The 22,814-nt window shown below is 35.6% G+C and overlaps 1 protein-coding gene and 1 non-coding gene across 4 annotated transcripts; both read left to right on the top strand.

Annotated features, from left to right (window-relative positions):
- The first annotated feature begins 5,966 nt into the window (after positions 1-5,966).
- Positions 5,967-14,006, top strand: LOC137733767 (putative sulfate transporter 4.2). Of its 3 annotated transcripts, none has more exons than XM_068472949.2 (17): positions 5,967-6,415; positions 7,403-7,451; positions 7,565-7,766; positions 8,117-8,285; positions 9,194-9,259; positions 9,340-9,447; positions 10,052-10,159; positions 10,258-10,323; positions 10,585-10,645; positions 10,724-10,851; positions 11,050-11,091; positions 11,425-11,541; positions 11,957-12,008; positions 12,604-12,742; positions 12,873-12,961; positions 13,302-13,378; positions 13,481-14,006. In XM_068472949.2, the coding sequence occupies exons 1-17, from the start codon at positions 6,113-6,115 to the stop codon at positions 13,778-13,780; spliced, it is 2,076 nt and encodes a 691-aa protein (XP_068329050.1). In that variant the 5' UTR covers positions 5,967-6,112; the 3' UTR covers positions 13,781-14,006. The 3 variants fall into 3 exon arrangements, with proteins under 3 accessions (XP_068329050.1, XP_068329049.1, XP_088552749.1); XM_068472948.2 differs by having other exon boundaries at positions 6,012-6,415; positions 7,561-7,766; XM_088696623.1 differs by having other exon boundaries at positions 6,068-6,415; positions 7,403-7,478; positions 7,561-7,766.
- A 436-nt stretch (positions 14,007-14,442) lies between these two features.
- Positions 14,443-14,596, top strand: LOC137735777 (U12 minor spliceosomal RNA). The gene has a single exon (XR_011068687.2). It is a non-coding gene; the product is annotated as a U12 minor spliceosomal RNA (small nuclear RNA).
- Positions 14,597-22,814: the final 8,218 nt, after the last annotated feature.

Here is a 22,814-nt window from a genome sequence, read left to right as displayed (position 1 = left end):
GAGTCCGATACATTCACATGGTGAGCTCTGAGCTGTCCCAACGCCTACACCTGAGTCACGTGGATTCAATCACCTACCCCTCCTCCTCAATCATGCGGTCTTGAACTTATACGTACTCTCGTCCACATTCATCCAAAACCCACACCCTTACCATTTTTTCTATATTTTCAAATTTTTATTTAATTTTATTTTAGTGATTTTTTAAATATATTATTGGTTGAATCTCCCTATGTTCCATCATCATTGATTAGGAAACTTCGTAATTATAATCACAACACTAGCTTAGTACGTCCCCTCCACTCCACCTTTCCACAGCGGAAACAATTGAGTGGTACTATAACATCATTATAATATATGTGATCGTTATTTATGATTTACTTATATTAAAACACGTGAAATTGTAAGCATTTCAATAATAGATGACAATTTTAAAGTTTTCAAATAATTTATTGTTTTGTCGTTTCTTTGACATCCTTCTCATCTCTCGTATTCATTCACTTTATAATACGCGATTTGTTCTTACTATTCACTAAAAAGTAAGCTTATAATTGCCAATGTTATGATTAAGGTGAACTTGATCTCAAATCTTTGTGAGACTTAACCTAAAGCCTGTATGATAGATAGTTTTTGTCGTTTTCCGTTCCATGATCCATCTCCACCCCTATTCTGATACGTTTACCTTGCTTGGAAATTTCCATTCTGGCGGCAAAAACTTGTCACCAAGTACTTGACGTTTTGGTAAAATTACATATTTCAAGTACATAAAAAGAATTCAACAAAATAATGTAAATAAAAGTAAATAATAAAAAAAAACGAATAAGTGGGTGGTGCACGAATCTTAAAATAAACAGAGGAAATATATGTAAATGCCCTTTTGCTACAGTAATGAAAAGTAATTGAGCTCTCGAATGACGGTGTGAGTTCAAACTTCATCAATGATTAATCTAACATTTAATCTAACAAAATCTATTGTTTGACCCAAAAAAAAAAATATATATATATATAGAATACCGCTTAAATACCAGTACTTAAAAAATCTCTTCAAATTTAGAAGCTGATGTCCACAATCAAATTAACATTTCTTTAATTTTTGTCAAATCAACGCAACGATTTATTTTCCCTTGTTGTAGGTATAATTTTGCTGAACAATTATGGAGGCCATAGAGAGAGGGGTGTAGCAATAGTAAAGAGGAGAGAGATGTGTAATTATGGGTGTGTTATATCTCACACCATTGTGCCTTTATTCATAGTAGTAGGAAAGGTTAATTCTTTACCCTTTTAGGATTACAACTCTTAATAGGTAATCAACTCCTAATAAGAATATAAGAGATATTCCTAAATACACTAGGATTTATACAATTACATTCCTAATCTAATAGGATTACAACAATCCTTATTGAGTGTGTAAATACTCAAGTAAATGGCGCATCAGGTCTTCAGCGATGAAGCAAGTACAATTGATGAAGTCGTCGACACAATGAGCGAGTGCGAGTCTTAGATTAACAGAAGAATGCATAAAAAGTAAAACTCACAAAACCTCGCTATGATAAAACCAAAGGTGGGAGAAAAACTCATAGACAAAGGAGAAATGTAAGAAGTTGCATTAAGTCAAAACTATACGTCTTTTGGACACAAGTATAAGAGCTCACAAATAAATGATAAACTCAGGATGGGTGCCTTGTTAAAATCTAGTTATGTAGCAAAAATCGAGTGGGAAAAATGCATCTAATCGTAGGGAAAAAGAGTACATTAAGATCAAGTAAACATAATTCTGGATACTCCCCCTGAGTTTGAAAAAACTTCCAAATGAGAACTACAAGCATTGCATATGATAGTTAGGCATACCAATTCTCGGACAAGCTTCTGGAAGGTTGACTTCGGCAGTGACATCGTGTAGAGGTTGGCAAGGTTGTCTGGGATCGGCTTGCATGATTTCAATCTCTTGATGCTTTGCTAATGTAGATGTGGATGCAATATGTCTTGGCGTTGACTTCGTTGATGTATCATGTCTTGGTCAGGTGGATACATGTGGCATAGTCTTCATGGATCGTTGTTGAGACTCAACGATAGATGAAAACAACAAGTACTTCGAATATGCTCAACAAGAACTTCTAACCATGTCTCACTTGTGGCGTAGTGAAGTAAAGTGAATCTTGGAATGATTCGAAGATTTTGCAACTAAGGTCATATTTCCCTAATATGACCAACTGTAACCAACTGTAACGTCAAAATGGTTAGGTGGCAATGGGCCTCAAGGCGGACCAACAAAACTGCATACAAGATTGCATAGCCTCGGCAGAAATCGAAAACTTAGAACGTTCACCAAGATCTGGGCAATCATTTAAATTATGCTTTATGATCGCTAGGCAAGGCTATTTAGGGTGAACATGAGAATTCGATGTTCAATTATAAACCCAAAAGACATTCGATACTTTATCGAAAATTGTCAACATAGTATTTATATGGTCTGCATTTTGGTTGGATTAGTCCACATATATTCCCTTGAATCCACTGTGAAAAGAAAGTCGTTTCGTATCTTCGCGATGAATGATATAGAAATCAATTTCCCTAATAAGCAGGCTTGGCAAAGTGTGTTTTGTAGGCATAAGATCCTTACTTCGGGTAAAGAGATGCGCCATAGCATCATTGTTCGACCTAAGTGTCCCAAATGGTCGTGCCAAAACAAGTACTACTCAATCACCCAACTCCAGGCCGGCCACATGTGGCGTGTGCCCCAGTTAGGAGACAACCCATTGACCCCAAATCAAAGCTTCATGCTCATTATTGGAGGTGGTGCAAAGATATTTCACTCTATTTTCTTCAGTGATTTCATTGATGATCATTATTCTCTCGATTATCCATAAAAACTCAACGATATGGAGCATTTAAGGTCCCTTAAATGGTAATTCAGTACCATTCATACAACGAAAAACATGCCAATGCTATGAATCGGGTTGTATAGATCTGAAGTCATTGTTAGAGATGTGATTTAGGTGTAAAATTAGTGTGCGTAGAATCACATTCATCCAAACAACTAACTTTCTCACATTCCTACCTAATCATGTGTTTAATTGAATTCGGTCATAATAAACAAGATTCAATTAACTCATATTCGAGGACAATATCAATAAGATTATCCATAAGTAAAACAATCGTCAAATGTGAATCCAAGAACATGAAAAAAATGTTTACAAAGTAAATGGTTTATTAAGAGGATTCGGCCAACAATGCCATCTATGTCAAAATTCTGTTCATTCAACGGTGTTCGGTGGAGCAAATTAATCTCATATATTGATTACTAAAATGGTACTCCTCAACATCATTGGTAGGGGCACGAACATGTGCATAACCATTAATCTATTCCATCGAGACAGAAGTAGATTCTGTAGGGTTAAAGTTTAAAAATATTATCCCTTATTCTTAAAGTTTTAGGTCTTAGGTGCTAAGGATCATGCTTTGTGCATAATGCCACATCTTGGCAGGCCCTGATTCTACCATATGTTGTGAAAACAAACTAAAAAATTAGATTATGAGAGAGACATAACCGAATTGGGTTCGATAAGCTCCAGTTGAAGCTGGAAGGGTCTATTCGGTAAGTCTCTACCGAAGCAGGGCATCACCATTCGGTAGGCTTTGACCGAACAAGGTTAAATCATTCGGTAGACTCCAGTCGAACTGAGTTTATATCGTTCGGTGGACTCTGGCTGAAGTTGTGTCTATAGCTTTCTCTCACATTTGTGGTAGTAATTATATCTGAGAATTTAGTAAACTTCTGCTTTCTACATTACTGCTTCAGAGGCGAGTTAGAAACATGGAAGGACGAGAAAAGTATTCTCCAGTCAAAATTTGATCGGATTTATAAACTTCAGAATCGTACTCATTCATGGACGTAATCATGGTGTGGTTTCAGGCAGTGTTTTTCATGATTAGACAGTTCGTATAAGTGAGCCAAAGAGCCATGGAATCCTCGTTCGGGAGGTATTTCCATTTGTAATGTTTCGGGCATAAGTCTTCGAATAAAAATCATGACGGAGGCTGCTCTTCCTTTCCATTGTTGGCTTTAATGTTTTCTCAGCTTCTTGATCGTCTAGTAGAGATTCACGTCTTGTACCCAACATGAAGTGGTTTTTACTAGAAACATCCAAATCAGGGAAAATCAAACTTGTGACGGTTCGACAATCCACTAATTGGAAGGAACAAGATTGTGATTGGTGGTATGGGAATGAATCATCCATAAGCATCAAAGTTAGAATATTCGAGTTCTAAGACATAGTTTTCATGAAAAATGTTGAGTTTTCATGGGTATATTGTTTTAAGAAAACTTCAGGTTTCAAAGGCACTAAATTCGAAACTACAGGTTCAATTTAGTTTATGAACATTTAGTTCATAAAAGAGAGGTTCATGCAAGAACACATAATGCAATATGTTGATTTAAGTGTAGTGGATTTGAGTTGCTTTAGGAACTCAAGTGTGAGCGCTTCGGGACTACGAAAGTGAGTTAACTGTTCAAGGAAGAGAAATAAAATATTGAATCATTAATGTCCAAAAGTAGGCTTCATGCCAATAATTTTGGATGTCATGTCAGATTAATAGACTGTTGGTCACTTTCAATTAATTCAATAGATCGAGACCATTCGGGATCGATCGTAGAAACAAAAATAATAACATTTAAGTTAAAATTATTAAAAATGCTAAATAATAGCATTGGGTCGAAAAACCCATAGCCCAAAAAATTGGGCTGGGTGTTGTGTAGGGTCGGTTGCAGTATGCAGCCCATTAGGTGGCTTTAGGCCACGTGCCGTAGGTAAGGGAGTGCTGCTGGCTTTAGGCCGAAAAAGGGGGGCATAGGTCAGGCCTAACAATAACTGGCCGTGGGTTGGGTCCGGGGCAAAAGAAGCCCAGCCTATTGGGCTGGCTTGGTGACACGTGAGCTGGGAGGGTCAAGCCCAGCAAGCCAATGGCTTGCGTCATTTAGGCCAAGGTGAGGCAAGGGCCCAACAAATAGGTCAGGCCGTGTTGGACTCAGGGGTTTGGACCGAGGGCTGCAGGCCCTAGGGTTAATCAACCCAGATTTTTTTCGACATCCTAGGGTTTTAAAAAAACCTAGAATTGCTTATAATTTATTTTATATGCTTTGACTCACAATTCCAAATAGCAAATATAATTGCGTAACGCATGAAACATATATATATATATTGATAAATATATGGAATATATATATATATATATCGGAAGGTAAATATAAATGTAGGGGTTCATGCATCATGATGAATGTTTTCATGCTTCATGGTCGTTTCAAATATCTTACTTTATTTTAAGCGTACCTGATTGGCAGAAAACGACAAAAGCCTTTGGATTTGTAAAAGATCATTTTCAGAAAGTCGGAATTGCATCTCTAATGCGTTGTATCACGTCCAACACAGAAAAATTAAATTGAATCAATAACATGTATATCAATTCAATAAAATAATTAATTAATCATGAAAAGGATGATTAAAACATAATACTCCCCTAATTGAAGAACATACTATCTTTAGCGCAGCGTCAAGAGCGTGCCGATAACGTGTTGTAGGCATAATTTACTAAACAATTATGGAGGCCATAGAGAGAGGTGCGGCAATAGTAGAGAGAAGAGATAGATGTGTAATTGTGGGTGTGTTCTATCCCACCCCATTGTGCCTTTATATATATTAGTAGGGAAGGTTAATTCCTTATCTTTTTAGGATTACAACTCTTAATCGGTAATCAATTCCTAATAGGAATATAAGAGATATTCCTAGATACATGTCATTCCTAATAGGTAATCAATTATTAATATGATTTACACAATTACATTTATAATTTAATAATACTACATCTGTTTTTAATTTTTTTTTAATTACTTGTATTTTCTAAAGCGGCGGCCGATTGAAAGTAAAGATCGCGTGTATAAATAAAAGTCATTTAACCCCACAAAATAACGATTAATAAATCTCCCGTTTTTGTTAAATACCATGTTAATCACACTAAGTGGACCACTAATTCCCATCACGTCATCATTTTCTCTCGGCCACCGAGCGCCGCGCATGCACAAAACCGCGGAATAAATAACTCACATGCGCCGGTGGTGCGCATGGAGATAACCTACGCATCTCCAAGCTACACGGACTTCGCCGCCGGATCCTCCATGCCGACCTCCGCCCGACCCGTTCGAATCATCCCGCTCCAGCACCCCGACACGACTTCGTCGAGCTCCTCGTCGTCGCCGTGGGCGGCGCTGTCGAAATGGAAATCGAAGGTCCAGAGCATGACCTGGGTCGAATGGCTGGCGCTCTTCTTGCCTTGCTCCCGCTGGATTCGGACCTACAAATGGCGCGAGTATTTGCAGGTCGATCTCATGTCCGGCATCACCGTCGGCGTCATGCTCGTTCCTCAGGTAACAATTTTTAATTTTCGTTCTCTGTTTGGTTGCCGAGAAAATGAAAGAAAAGGAAAAGAAAATTCGAAGCGTTTGCTGCTCTCCTCAATTCGGCCAATTCGTTCCTTTATATTCTTTTATAATTTTTTGTTTTTGTTTTAAACCGAAATGGAAGTTCCTGTTTCTTAAGCTGATAATTCAAGGCCTGTTCGTCGCCTGAATATTTAATTTTCTCAGCAACCAAACAGAAAATGCTCATTTTTTTGTGGTTTCTAATCTTCTGTCGTTAATTAATTATTAAGAGGATAAACAAACCGATTTTAACGCTGATTTTTTGAAACACAAAGTAACTAATTAAGCTGGAATCAGGTTGAATTCGAAATTGTCATCACCGCTATTTTATCGTAATCTGATTTCTAAACAAATGGAAAATCTTGAGATCTAAGACATAAATTCATACAATTTTCCTTCATTTTCTGGGAAGCCAAACACGAAAGCTCTCTCCAATCACATTCTTGTTTTTCATTTCGTCTGTATATGTAATCACTATTTATGATTAGACGGATTTGTAATTCTCTTTAGCAATTAGTTGTAATAAATCGGTCCCGTGTGCAAATTGTCCACTACTATTCTTTGCCGTGTGATTTTGTAGTTATTATGATTTGACTTTCTTGGCGGCTAGGCAATTAAAGACATGGTGATTAGACAGAAATATGATACTGTTTTATGGCATTATAATTAATTAATTTAGGAGCAATTTTTCGTTTAAAGAAACGATATAATATTGGTTCATATTGTGTTATGAACATATTGGTTGTACGGTTGTAAATCTTAGATGCATCTGTTAAAATTTTAAATCAAAATTATGTTATGTTATACTGAATGCGGCATGTTTTAGATATTGCTAATTCGTGATTGCAGTGAGACCGGTTTGAGATTAAATATTTCATCCACATACTGAATGAGGTATGTTTCTTCTGTTGACCGTTTGTTGTGGAATTCCAGGCAATGTCTTATGCAAAATTGGCTGGACTTGAACCGATATACGGACTCTGTAAGTTCCAAACTGCTAGTGAATAGGGTGACCACTCTACAAAACTCTCTTGTTGATTTATCTACTAATTTATCTGCATGTTTTGATTCTGATTGTTTGATTTTGCAAGGAAGACTCTGGTTTTATACCTTTATTTGTGTATGCCATATTTGGCTCATCTCGTCAGCTAGCCGTTGGTCCAGTAGCATTGGTTTCTCTCCTGGTCTCTAATGTCTTAACTAGCATTGTTGATTCATCTGATGCATTATACACAGAACTGGCTATATTACTGGCATTTATGGTAGGGGTCATGGAATGCATTTTGGGGCTCTTGAGGTACGTCTGCTTTTCCCCTCTTTAAGTGCATGCTCATGGATACAGCATGTACATGTACTTATGCCATCAGAAATTAGATGCCTTGTGTTTTGAGCTCTAAAAAAGTGAAAGCCGAAAACTTGTTGATCATGTTGTTGGTGCTTTATCTGTCATGCTACTACAATTTAGCTTTACCTTGTACAAGTCATAGAGTTATCAAAAATGAATTTCATAGTCTATGGTGGGATCCTTTTTGTCCCGAGAAAAACGACTTTGGAGTGTGAAAAGTTTTATAAGCTATACGATATTGTTAGTTGCTACCTTGATGTTGTATTTTGATTTCATTTACATTAGATTCTTTGCTCGTCCAGGCTTGGATGGATTATCCGCTTCATCAGCCACTCTGTCATTTCTGGCTTTACAACTGCTTCAGCCATTGTGATTGCCTTATCTCAAGCAAAATACTTTTTGGGATATGATATAGAACGAAGTAGCAAGATTGTGCCGTTGATAAAGAGTATTATAGCTGGAGCTGATGGGGTATGCTTTGCTTGCATGCCCAAGTGGTATAACCTTCATATCATATTTGGGTTTGAGTTTGAATTTCTCATGCAGTATTACAATTATTTGTTAATTTATCTTTTACAACCAACTGTTGCTGTCAATATTATTTTTCTTAAATAATGATCTATAATCTTTTGCGAATATGATAAATTATATAATTTTGCTTCTGCACTTTAGCAGAACATTAAATATTGTCATCTTGTCGGATGTATCTCCCCATGATCAACAATAAGAATGCTATGCAACTAATGCATGTCATGCATCATGTTTCATCTGTCATTTGAAGTACTAATAGTCTGATACGATTACCTTGTGAAGTGATTCATGATACTCTCTCTCTCTCTCTCTAGTGGGAATTAGGTGACAACTTCTGTTTTTCGTATAGAGATTACCACATGCTATAATGTTTTATGCCTTGGTATGCCTGAACTGAGACTAGTCCAGGCGCCCTCTACATTGGATATACAAGAGTCAAGCATCAGATGTATAGTCTCTGAGCAAATCGACCATATTCTAGGTTTTGAAAATGGAGTGTCAGATGTTAGGACATGAAAGTGAAACCAATAAGTAGGAAACTGGAAGAAATGCTGTTGGATCCCTTATAGATTATTTTGTACACTATGCTTGATGATTTTTTGGCACCATTGCTTTGCCAGTAACAATCTGCACAGCAACCATGCTTTTAACTTCCATTATGCCCTTTAATAACTGATTATTCCATACCTAAGAATTCACTTAACCTTATTTACATATATGTGCCCCATCCTTCTTCTAATACTTGAACCAGATATGCATTTATTTGCTTCATCTACTGTTAACTGTGACTAGCTTTCTGTTTTTCTTATCAATTCTTTGCTAACTACAGCAGGTTTTTTGTTTTGTAGTTTTCGTGGCCCCCTTTTGTAATGGGATCCGTCATTCTTGCAATTCTTTTGACCATGAAGCACTTGGTATGAGCTTATTGTATTCACTTAGTCGGATATATTTCTTAGCATAGTTTTGATTTTAACTTTCTAATTTAACCATTCAGGGAAAAACAAGGAAGTACTTGCGATTCTTGAGAGCTGCAGGCCCCCTCACAGCTGTCCTTTCGGGCACAATTTTTGTGAAAATATTTAATCCATCTTCCATATCTTTGGTGAGAGTGATGTAAATTAGACTCATTTTGATTGGAAATTATTTAATCTAACAATGTAGGGATTGCAATACTAGTTTCTGGATGTTCTGTTTAAATTTGCTTTACTAAGAAATTTTAGATCACATGTTCTGTTTTTGTCTTCATTCTATCAACCAGAAATCGGCAGTTATGCACTTGTACTAAAATCCTAGGCTTTGAAAACTCATGAATCTCATCCAAAAAATTTAGAAAAAAATAGTTCAACTAGATAATTACTCGCTTTGTTAAAATAGCTGCTGTAGAGTTTTTCAGAGTATGTATTCAGGATGACAAGCACCTGTTTTCGTATGCCATTTGCTTGAATAATGGGATGGTTAAGGTAAGCATGTGGACTTGCCAGTTGGAATTCAGGCGATACTGAAGATGAGAGTTTCCTGAATAGTTGCAATCTAATCTGGTGCCGGTTTTAAAATTGAATAGTCATTAATGTCAAGGCAAAAAACAATTATTTTTTTTCCTGTTATCATCGGAATGTTTCTTTTGTAATAGCAGGATTCTACATCCCTTTACCATAGTTGTTACCTTTTACCATAGTTGTTAACAAAGGTTCTTGGCTGTTGTTTAGGTAGGAGATATACCTCAGGGTCTTCCAAGCTTTTCTATTCCTAAAGCTTTTGGATATGCTACATCTTTGATTCCCACTGCGCTTCTTATTACTGGTGTAGCTATTTTGGTAAGAGGAGCTCCATGGAACCTCTTACTTGTAGCTTTGCTTTCTCCCTTTAATTGATTATAACTATCAGTTCTGTGGTAATATATTTTGAACTCTAGGAATCTGTGGGCATTGCAAAAGCATTAGCTGCAAAAAATGGGTACGAGTTGGATTCGAATCAAGAGGTATGTTTTTGGAAAATTTGGAAGTGCACAAGCACATAACCTTACCTCTTGCTCATGTATAAAAACAAAATATAGGTTTAAGCACTTTTGGTTAAAGCTCAAATGTTGACTGCATGCTTGTCTATTTTTCTACATCAGTATTGCTTGTTGACACATGATTTGGTGATGTGTGCTGATATTTGTGAGAAAACTGAACTGCTGACTACTGTTACTCAGACAAGAACGCTTATACTAATGAATCTTCTTTTTGTTTCTAAACAGTTGTTTGGTCTTGGTGTGGCCAATATTTTTGGTTCATTTTTTTCTGCATACCCCACAACAGGTGAGATTCCTCTATGAGCCGCAGGCAGGGTTTGTGTTTAAATATTTATATTTTTTATCTTACTTCGGCTTTGTGCAGGTTCCTTTTCTAGGTCAGCTGTGAATCATGAAAGTGGAGCAAAAACTGGCTTATCTGGACTTGTTATGGGAATCGTAATGGCTTGTGCTCTCCTATTCATGACTCCACTGTTTGAATATATACCTCAGGTTTACTTCCATGTTATCGCATTTGTCTTTTTCATTTAGGAATGTAATCTTATGCAGCTCATGATTGGTGGCTTTTGTGGTATTTTTGCTATTATTTCAAATTGTGTGCCTTTTAAATTTATGATCTTTATTCTATCTTTCCATTTGAGTGTATACTTTCTATGTTCTAACTATGGGATTTATTTTCTCTTAACTCAGTGTGCTCTGGCGGCTATTGTGATTTCTGCTGTGATAGGCCTGGTGGGTAATTCTATAATTCGTTTGGTTGCTGTAGAAGATATCTATTAGCTTTTATGCAGTCAAAGTTCTAATGATCATATCCTTAAAATATGTATCTGTATTACCTGAAATCTGAGTTAATGCATATTCATGGAAAAGAAAAGTTTCATTCTGGCTAGTGGATATCAAAGAAAATGACATTATAGCTATCATTGACATGTGCATGTACTATATGGGGACGAAGTGGATTTCTGGATTCTGCTCTGTGACTGTGCTGTGTGCTCTGATATTTCGTGATAATTGAACTGATTACTACCATTACTTAGACAACAACTCTTTTCTATTGAAATTCAGGTGGACTATGATGAGGCTATATTTCTATGGGGTGTAGATAAGAAAGATTTTCTTCTTTGGACCATTACAGCCACTACAACATTGTTCCTTGGCATTGAGATTGGCGTCCTTATTGGGGTGAGTACTTGAAGCAATGTTAGTTTTGGGAGACCTTGTTCGAACTTTATACCCTAAGGAATCCGCGTTTTTATGCAAGAAAGGCTAATTAGGGCATAAGAACTATCATGTATTGTGTTAAATACAACTTTTTTCATGATAAGAATCCAATGTTGCCTCAGTAGCTCAATTTCAGAAGACAGTTAATTTTATACATCCATGCAAGACAAGTTTTCAAGTTTAGTTTGCGTTAACTTGACATGTATAGCTTTGTCGTGTTCTTTTTAGCTCAATGTGGCAATAGATTACCATGCAAAATTCATACAGATCATTAAAGTTCTAGAAGATCTCTCTCTCTCTCTCTCTCTCTCTCTCTCTCTCTCTCTGTGTTTCCTTTGTCAAATCATATAGGCTTAATGTGCTTGCATGATTGCAGGTTGGTGTTTCGCTTGCATTTGTCATCCATGAATCAGCAAACCCGCATATTGGTAACTGCAATTTCAATTTATGATAAAAATTCTGTGCACATAAGTAGATGCAGCTTGTTCATAGTTCTTGAATTATTTATTAATTGGTTCATATTTCAACTTTCAATGATTCTAGTTATGAAGCCCAGCTGTTGTCTTATTCTTTTCTATTGTATTCATCATCATCGTCATCTTTGATTGCCTTTTTGAATATCATCGTCATCCCTGATTACCTTTTTGAATATCATCGTCATCTCTGATTACCTTACTGAATATCATCATCATCTCTGTTAAAAGTCTGAATTTTTTATTCCTTGCCCAACGGAAATGACATTGTTATTGTCTGGATTTTCTTTGGCCTCTTGGAGCCTAAAGAAGATGCCAAGTTTTCCTTGCTAGTTGCATCTAATGATAATGAAACCCTTGGCCATTCCATTAGCACTGGCAAAATAAGATTTTTTTTCTCCATGTAACTTTTTTGGGGTTTGCTGGTAAAAGCTAAAAGCAAAAATTCTTATGTTTGTAGTTCTATTTGGATTTTGGAATGAAGATGCATTTCTTCAGTAAAAGCTAAAAGCCAATACAGAAGTTGCTTATAATTTCCTTTATGTTGCAGCTGTCTTGGGGCGTCTTCCAGGCACCACCGTATATAGAAATATTCAACAGTATCCAGAAGCATATACATACAATGGAATTGTGATTGTACGAATTGACGCACCTATTTATTTTGCAAACATTAGTTACATAAAAGACAGGTACAGTATCAGGTTGTGCCATTTTGATATTCTATGAATTTAACTGTTTATTTACCTAGGGAGTCTCTACAGTTGAGTTAGTTTTCCCCAGTTAAGAAGTCATTTTCAAGTAAATTTAATTGCCTGTCAGGTTACGGGAATATGAAGTTGAGGTTGACAGGTCTACCAGTCGCGGACCAGAAGTTGAAAGAATTTATTTTGTGATCATAGAGATGGCACGTAAGTGTTGCTAATCTTGTGCTTTTTTCTTTAGAATTTGTTCTTCTCATGGGTTATGAAGAAGCATTTAATGACTAGATATTGATTCACATGGATGTTACATTTCCCAGCATAATCTTAAGTTGATACTCTTCAATTATTTGTATGTTGTCGGTTAAGATCATTTAAATCAGTGATTCATATATGGAAATATTTCAGGAAGTCATCCATCGTTGTTTATAGCACTCAAAAACTTACATGGACTTCTCTCTTTTATATCATGCCTGCTGAGGTTGTTCATAACGTTGATCTAAATAAGGTTCCAGTGATTTTCTAAAGTGTGTCATTATCATCGTTGCAGCTGTAACATATATAGACTCCAGTGCTGTCCAAGCTTTGAAAGACTTGCATCAGGAGTACAAGTTACGTGATATCCAGGTGAGTGTCGTTTGGAGTTTTTTTCTGGTCATTATATAAACTGTTAAAAAATCTGGAGATTGTTATTAACATCATGTTGAAAACCACCGGCGTGTGGTACAGATAGCCATTTCCAATCTGAATGGAGAAGTTCTGAAGACCTTATCAAGCGCAGGTGTAGTAGACCTGATTGGTAAGGAGTGGTACTTTGTGAGAGTGCACGATGCAGTTCAAGTATGCCTTCAGCGCGTCCAGAGCTTAAAGGAGACACCTAAAGCAGCAGACCCTTCGTCTGAAGAGAGACTGAGTTCCTTCCAGAGATTGCTTAGGCAACGGGCAGAGGATTCATCGGTATCCGAACTGGAGTCTGGCACCCAGATTAATCCTCAGTTGGAGCCGCTTTTGTCGCGAAAATCTTCTTGATATTGATGGCATGTAATATATGAGGCCTAAATTTTTGCTAGGCAGCTTTGTATTCAATCACATCTATCCCATTCTTTCAGCTGTTCAGGGCCTTTGATTATTTCACGTAATTAGGCTTTTTGTTGTTGTAAAATGTAACACATGAGCTTCCTTGTCAAAAGAAAAAAAACCGAAAATTGTAAGTAATGTAGTTCGAATAAATGTAGAGAAACAAATTTCTACACCATGTTCGATGTTGTGGACGCGTTAATTCTTCAATCCATCGATGTAACTTCACCCGTACGTGCTCTTCTGATTTGTGTTTCGTAATGCAAGAATCAATTTGGTTCAGCAGTTCTATAAATCATGGAGTTTGAATTGGCTTACGACAACACTATTTTGTTCGCTTGATCATGCATGTCACTCGTGTGTGTACATTCTTGTGTCATGTGATGAGAGATGCAGACACACGGGTTTAACTAGTGAGAAGCAAATTGCGAGGAACACAAACCGAAGAATCCAGAAGGCAAACCGCCCAGAACACAATCTCTAAAACTTTAAAATTAGTTTTGGAAGCTTACAGGGACATTTCTTCTCTAAACTATCTATCCCACATCGGCCGTCGACAGAAACTAGTTCCAAGCGGGGCTCTATAAATATAGGGTGGGTGGCGCTTAGGAAACTTGCCTTAAACTAATGAGTAAGGAAAACAAAGCGAGCGGTGAGAGCCGCTCGCCGCGCAAAGCATTGACATGCGCATGAATTTATGGAGGGGTTATAGGCTGGCCGAGTGTTGACGCTGTTACTTTGCAGAACTCACTCGTGCGGGCCTCCCTATTACCCTCACCAAACCTAGTCTGCATAAATATTATAATTACTAGAATCTCCCAAAAATTGTTTTAATTACTAAAATCACCTCAACAAATGTTTTAATTACTAAAGTCACCTCAACAATAGTTTAATGTCAGTTCTCATGTTTATATTATAAACATTATGACAAACATTAAGGGGTAGAGTTCATGGAAAGTCATTTTTGAGAGCATTTCTCGTATGTATATATGCTTTAAATCTTTGTATGCTCTTAAATCCTTTCCCACGAAGCCTTTCCAGATGTTTATCAAATCCAAATCATTAATATTTTATTTCCTTTTGGTCCAAATGTCTTGCAACAGCCAAAGCTTTCAACCCCACATCTTGAGTAGTGAGTAGCTTCTCTTAAAGTTCATGGGATTCTGTCAGCCATGTTATTGGAGTCGGTGATACTGGTAGCTAACCCTACTTAAACATAAAACTCACGTGGATGGAAATTCAGATGGCAGAAAAATCATGTGCCGTTAGAGATCAAAGATGGAACATCCAATCATGCATCCTGCTAAACTGCAGAGTGATTTTGTTTCGTCATCAGAAGTCTGCTGAGTTATTATTTGTTATTTGAGACGAAACTTAGAGAGGCAACTGACTTGATCGATGGGCAGGTGAGCTCTCAAGTGAAGAATGCGTCCACATTTGACAAGAAGAGTGAATCTTGGAGCAATCTACTACGTACGTACTTGGCAATGTTGAAAACTGATAGCCATGCATGCTCCTTGTGAACTAGCTTTCGCCCTCTGTGATTAGAGCATGCAGTAAAGGAATTATGGTCCTTCTCTTTTGGTCCTAGCTAAAACTAGTACCTTGGTCCTGCCCTTTTGAACGGTGAAAAATGATTTCACCATACTTCTTTACTTTCTCGTACGCCTTTGTTTCTCTGTCTTTTTGATAATTAAAGAAGAATCGAAAGACAGAAAATAGCATGTGTTTGTAGTCTGTACTGAAGAAACACCATTGATGCACAAAATCAATGAAGACTTTGGAACAACGTAAAGTGTCAAGTTTGTGACCTTCGCTCGGTTACTCCGGTCACTAGTGAGGATAATATGTAAAGAGATAGAGATAGGGAAGCAAACACAAGATGTACGTGGTTCACCCTAAGTTTGGCTACGTCCACGGAGTAGAGGAGTTCTCGTTAATAGTGAAGGTTTACACAAATACATAGGTTCAAGCATAATCATCATTAGTGGGTACTAATGACTAGTTTAAGTACAATAATGACATTAGTAATTAACTATAGGAGAATAGTCTTCTTTTATAGTTGAGGAGAGTCTCTAGCTTTTGTTCGTGGTCGATGTGGGACTCTATGAACTTTATTCTGACATTTGACATGTGTAGTGCTGTGATTGGCCTCACGGTTGGAGGGAAACTCTTGTGCTTTGGCAATGGTGCCTCAGCATGAGCCCCTCAGTGGATCCTTGAATGTATGAAATTGACCAGTGCTTGGTAATTTCGAGATTGATCGAGTATGGTACAAACACAATACTTGTGAATGCTACTGAATGCTTTGAGTCATCTGCTCCGTATATTTTGAATGCTACCGAATGCTTTGAGTCTTCTACACCATTAAATTGAGAAAGATCAACCAACCATAAGTCAACATTCTAAGATGTTGGTTGGTCACTCCTTCCCCGCAAGTTAAGCAAGACTAATTTTAAACATACGATGTCAACTTTTAATCAGATTATTCAGTCATGCGTTGCATGTCATGTGACAAGAACTGTCTTCAATGGCGTAGCCACATCAAAAGTTACGGTGAGCTGTAATCTGGGGAAAGTTTGTGGTAATATGTCTATGTATTTTACTGCATAGTCTATTAAAATAGACGACGACCAAAAAAAAAAAAAAAAAAAAAAAAACCAGCAAGAAGAATTATTTTTTAATGAAACTAGCCTATCGAGTATTTACCACAACTAGAAATATAAAAATTATCACGAAAATTGTGATACCATTTTGTTCAAGATTATTCTGCTTTGATTCAGTAGGCTTTATATTAGTTTCAATCAATTTTTTTTTTTTTAAGATTGCCTTTACATCTATTTTCATTGTTTTGCTTTGTGCTAGTTGTGTGATTGTAATTGAGATGTCAAGTTTTTTATCTTCTTCTTGTGTTTGCATCTAAATATATGTAAATTTGATGATTCATTGTAATTTTTGTGGTATGCAAATGCGAAGCTTATTTAGTTCATACCAATCAAATTTTAAGTATACAAATACCGAAGTTAAAACTTAAATTTTTACCTATAATATGTATGTAGCAAAAAAAACATCATTTGATTTTAGAGTTATTTTTTTAGCTAGCCCACTCATAAAAATATTTCTAGCTCCGTCATTGACTGTCTTTTATAAATTTTTCTTAAAGAATATGAGACGAACATTGAAGATGTCTTGATTTTGAGATATACTTTGGGCGGTACTTTATTAGTTGTATAGCTAAGGTGGTTTCAGACAAAGATGCCCCTAGCTTGTTACGTACACAAATTTATCAGTTCTATGGTCCCTCCCTCTCATCATGTACGCAAAGAAGAAACCAACCATATTTAGAAAAGTCGTACAAATTTGGAATATGATTATGTGGTCATGTATAAATCTCTTACATTACTCTAACCTCCCTTTCCCTCTAGAATTCTCGAGTCTTAACAATCTCCATCGCTCCCACGTGGACTCATCCCCCCTATACCACTACTGTCCGCTGATCCTTTGCCCAATTTAACACGGAAATTAAGTGTGAAAAGTCGGAAAGGGATCATTTCCGGATTTATTCCTTCTAATCTATCAAATTAGAAGATTCGAATCGTTGAAATTTAATTCAATGATTACAAATAGAGGTTCACTTTAAAAATTATAATAATTTTAATCGTTGAATCAATTTTTAACAACATCAATTTTTTGATTTGATAGATTAGAAAAAAGAATCCGAAGAAAATTTCTTTCTGAAAAGTAGACCCTATTAGCTCATTTTCTGACGTGACATTGTTAATTATTAGGAATATATATGATGATGAAAAATTGTGGCACGTCGGTATTTTTGTTTTGTTTTGCACATCAATGTTTATATATTCTCCATCCTGATGTAGCAACTCTCCATACATAACTGAAACAGGTAATTAGAGAGAGAGGAGAGAGAGAGAGAGAGATGGAGATTCTTCTGCATCATACATACACATGGTAACTGAGATAATATATTTATAGAACCTTGAAATTCTTATATATTTTATTGTCAAACGATAGATTTTAATTAATCAAGTTTAATTGATAAATTCACATCCTCAATAAGAACATTAAAAAGAAAATTGGACCAGTACAATCCCAAATAAAAGTTTTCTCCTACAGATTGCATAAAAGTTGCAACAGCGTGTACTACTGGGTTAATTTCTCGATGAGAAAACACAAACTCTACATGTTCCATACCACTTGCAAGGTGCCATATATTGTGCTTGTGCAAAATACCTTCCAGTTGCCCACCAATAACCATTCTTCGATTAGTCATACGAAGCTCCTGAGCATCTGACTCGATAATTACCTTTGTAAATCCTTCTCTCCCGTAGCCCCTTGAAATTTTTATATTTTAATATATATATATATATATATATTGTTTAATTATTTAATTAAAACTTTTTAGCTAAAATAGTCCCTGAGATTTGCATAACACATTACTTTGGTCCATGAGATTGAAAATCAATAGAAATGATCCCTGAGATTGTCTATCATTCATTATTTTGGTCATTTCGTTAAAAACTCTGATGAGTGTCCTGGAGTTCTTGGCCGAAAGTTTGGGCAATTTTCAAAGCTTCGTAACTCAATCGTTTCTTAACCAAAATTCGACCCATAATATATCAAAATGAAGATAGGAAAGTGTAGAACAAAACTATACCTATTTGGAAGCCCAATGGTTGCCGGATATGATCGAAAAATAGCCTGAAAGGTGACTGGTCCGGGGAAAAACTGGAAAACTCGCCAGAAACTGGGTAAAATTTAAACATTTATAACTTCTTCAATACTTAACGAAATCGAGTGATTCAAAAATGAAAATCATACTTCTCAATGAGATGAAGAGAATAGTACCTTTCTTGACGAATAATTCATCGTGGTTTGGCCGGAAAACAACTAGAAAGTGGCTAACTCGAGACCAAGACAGCCACTTTCGAGCCATTTTCCGGCAAAACCACGAAGATTTAGCTGTTGAGAAAAGTACTATTCTCTTCATCTTGTCAAGAGTATGATTTTTGTTTTTGAATCACTCGATTTCGTTGAGTATTGAAGAAGTTATGAATGTTTAAAATTTACACAGTTTTCGGCGAGTTTTCCAGTTTTCCGGTGGACCAGTCACCTTTCAAGCTGTTTTCCCACCATCTCTGGCAACCATTGGGCTTCCAAATAGGTATAATCTTGTTCTACACTCAGGGCCGTCTCTGACATTTTGGGGGCCTTGTGCGAATTTAATAAAAAGGCCCTCCTTATTTAAAAAAAAATATTTTTTTGGACAATATATTCATACAAAGCCCAACAACCAATATTCAAAATTAATTGAAATTAGAATCTCACTCTTATTATTTTTAAACCAACAACAACCCAACTTTTATTATTTTTGTTTTAAAAAGAAAAGATAAATGAAGTAATAAATTTTGGCATATCGGGTGAAAAAAAATATAAACAATATGTCAAATTGCCAAGTCAGCCATCAAATTGAAATTTGATATTTTGAATTTGACGTCTCCATTGGAGATGTTCTAATCTCCAACATAAAATCATGATTTAGGGTTCATCTATGAAAAAATAGAGCATAACTGAAAGAGAGATGAAAATACGATTATATTGGTGGAAGAAAGTAATACACAAGTTTTTATTGCTAGAGAAAAGTAGAAAATTAATATATTAAATATAAGCTTCACTTAATCAATTGTAATATAGATTAAATCATATGATGATGATTTTTCTGTTCAGTTTAAAACTTTTTTATTAGAAATTTATACATATGTAATATATAGGAGGGTAGATTTTTTTGGGGCCCCTAAAAAATTCGAGGTCCTGTGCCACTGCACCTTTTGCACACCCCCCTCTGTCCAATACCATGCACGCAAGTGCGTTGCTCAATTATTAGTCACCATAAATATTCAAGTTCAACGATTTCTTTTTGCTGCAGTATGGAATGAATTAGAGAAAGAGAACAAGGAATTCTTCGAGGCTTATTACGCACAATCACAAAACAAACTAGATACAATGTCTAAGCAAGAGACGAGCCAACTGATAAAAAACATGATACCGGAATATTCCTCCGAACATTCTGGTGACGATAAACGTTCCGTCAAGCGGGATTTGGCGATTCACGATTGATGGTGGATATGTTATATGTGAAGAGAACATTTGTGTTACTAATTATTTAGGTGGAAATGGGCTAGGTCATGCTATTATACAACATATACTCTCATTTGTTCTGAGTTTTCAACTTGGATTGAAGAACTCTTTTGTATGGTTATTTTCTTCCATTTTGTCTGCTATAATATCTTCTTGATTCAGTGAAATGTTTTGATTATACAAAAAATGTTATAAACAAATCCCAGAGTCCAAACTACTACGTGTGCACTGCATCAGCCAGATTTTTTCAGTTCCCATTCATTTCGCACGTCCCTTTTTTCTTGTTATTAAAAGGGGAAGCAAAAAGAAATGGCAGACACAAAATCAAGAATAGCACATATATGATTACGACGACACCACAACGTAGATCACGCAATATCATTTGAAGAAGTGATTTTCACATCTCTTATCGCTTCATGCACATCTTTATTTATTTACGCCGTTAAATTGATAAATAAAAAATAAATCAACAGACATAACTAAATGGAAATGTATAGAAAAAGAAAAGAAGCATGAGTATAAAAGTCATTTTCCTATTATATTTGCTTTATTTATATCAATTACGACCGATGATTAACATGAACAAGCCAAACAAATTAAAAACAATGACAATTTATACGACATTTGTCCACACCACAAGCTTCAAAGTAATACTGTAGTTACTATGTTAAAGTTATTCTCGGTTAAAGGGGTAGATAGGAAGAAATCAAAAGCTCAGATGAGTTAAGACTGCCACTCCCACTAGTGTGTCCCTACTCATTAAAATGCGTACACATGAATCCCGGATGGAGATACACATGGAGATATGGTTCTTTGAATCTTTGAGATGGGTGAAAGGTGTGACTCTGAAATTTGTTCTAGTCTTTTGAATTTTCTCCATTTGTAACTTTATAAGATTCGTAAAAAATTCTCCTAAATCTGCATTTTTGTTCCAAGTCCAACGGCCTAAAAAAAAAGAACTTTAACAAAAAAATTTCTGTACTGTTTACTTTAACGAAAAACCACAATTTTGTACTACAAAGTCAATCCTAGTACTATTCGTTTTATCCTTTATTTTATCCTTATCTTTAAAACTCAAAATTCGTTAAGTACTTTTAATTAGTTTTCGTTAAAATAAAAAAAAAACATACAAAAGGGCACAGTTCATGTAAAAAGTAGCCCGATCTTACAAGATCACAGCTGACACCTAAATTATTTAAGAGCATCTCCAAGAGATGCCATAAAACAATAAAAACTCTATTTTAAAGAGTCAAATTAAAAAAAAAAAAAATACATCTCCAAGACTCCTACAGACTTTGTAAAATATTCTCTATTATAACAAGATGAATAGTTACCTTTTAAATTTACAAGGCAAGGAGAAAATAAAAAGAGAAAAAGTTTTATTAGAAAATGAGTTGAGTTTAAAATGTTAATAATAGAATATTTAAAGTTTTTTTTAAAATAAAGAGAGTTGTTGGAGATGAAAAGTTAAACTGAAATATTTTTTTAACACTGTTTACTTACTAGTTTAATAAAAATTTAGAACTTCTCTTGTAGATACTCTAACTAATCCATTAAGTAGGATGCAATTTTTTTCGCAAATTTGTAACGGATTTTGGCATGCATAGTTTTATATCCATATTTTTGGTCTTGTCGTTGTCATGCAAGTGTTACCTATAACATGGGCTTACTAATTGGGCTCACGTGATTAGTATTGTAAACAAAAGGGCAGGGCTGACCTTTGTCGAGTGAGCGCTGGCGACTATTCAGGGCCAAAAAAATTGGAGGTACCAAAATTATTAGGGTGGTCTATTCATATATGTTTTCACAGGAGTATATGTCAAATCCCCTAGTGGGTCACCCATCATGAGATTGCTTTCGTCCGAACTTGCTTAACTTTGGAGTTCCGATGGAACCTGAAGCGAGTGAGCTCCCAAAAGGCCTTGTGTGAGTTTCCAGAAACAAAACCATGAGGGCGTGGTTGAGGCCCAAAGCGGATAATATTGTGCTACGGTAGAGTCGAGCACGGGATGTGGTGGGGGCCCAAGCCGGGATGTGACAATATAAATTTATAAAATTTGGTTAAATGACCAAGAAGTTTAACTAGAACTGGTGGTTTTTGCTCTTTAATTAAAATTAACAAGGAGATCCCAGGTTCAAAATGCTATGTGTGTTTATTTACTTTTCAATTTTTACAAATTTCTAGTCATAAAGTAAATTTATAAAATTTGGTCAAATGATCAATAAGTTTAACCATAAATGGTGATTTATGCTGTTTAAAATTAACCAAAAGGTATTGGGTTCAAAATGCTATTTGTTTTTTTACTTTCCAATTTTTATGAATTTCTTTTCATAAGAGTATAAATTTGTAAAATTTGGTTAAATGATCTAGAAGTTTAATTTGAAGTAGGTTTCTGTTGTTTAAAATTAATGAGAGATCTTGAAATGCTATATATGTCCATTTTTATTCTTTCCAATTTTTACGAATTTCTGTTTGTTTGTTAAGTTTTTTTTTTTAAAATTACTAGCTAGTAGCAATGCGGGTTGCGTTTTTTAGAAATTCATTCCAATTCAAGTCTAATCTTCAACAAAGAGTAATACGAGTATAAAATTTGCAAACCTAATGACGTGCCACCAATATGAAATAAGCACATTAATCAACACTTTAGTAATAATCCAATCATCAACAATCACATTCTAGGCGGACTTGGATTTAAGTAAATTTATTATATATTGTATAAATAAGTGTCTACCCATATTTAAAAAAAAATACATAATTATATTGAGATATATACATTGGAAAATAAAATAACATATAGATTAAAGTATTATAATATATTGAAAATATGGA

The sequence above is a fragment of the Pyrus communis genome, chromosome 7 (assembly GCF_041283825.1).
Source record: "Pyrus communis isolate YQ-2024b chromosome 7, ASM4128382v1, whole genome shotgun sequence".
NCBI classification, from domain to species: Eukaryota; Viridiplantae; Streptophyta; class Magnoliopsida; order Rosales; family Rosaceae; genus Pyrus; species Pyrus communis.
Note: the sequence above shows the minus strand (reverse complement) of the source record. Positions and strands in the feature narration are given on the sequence as shown.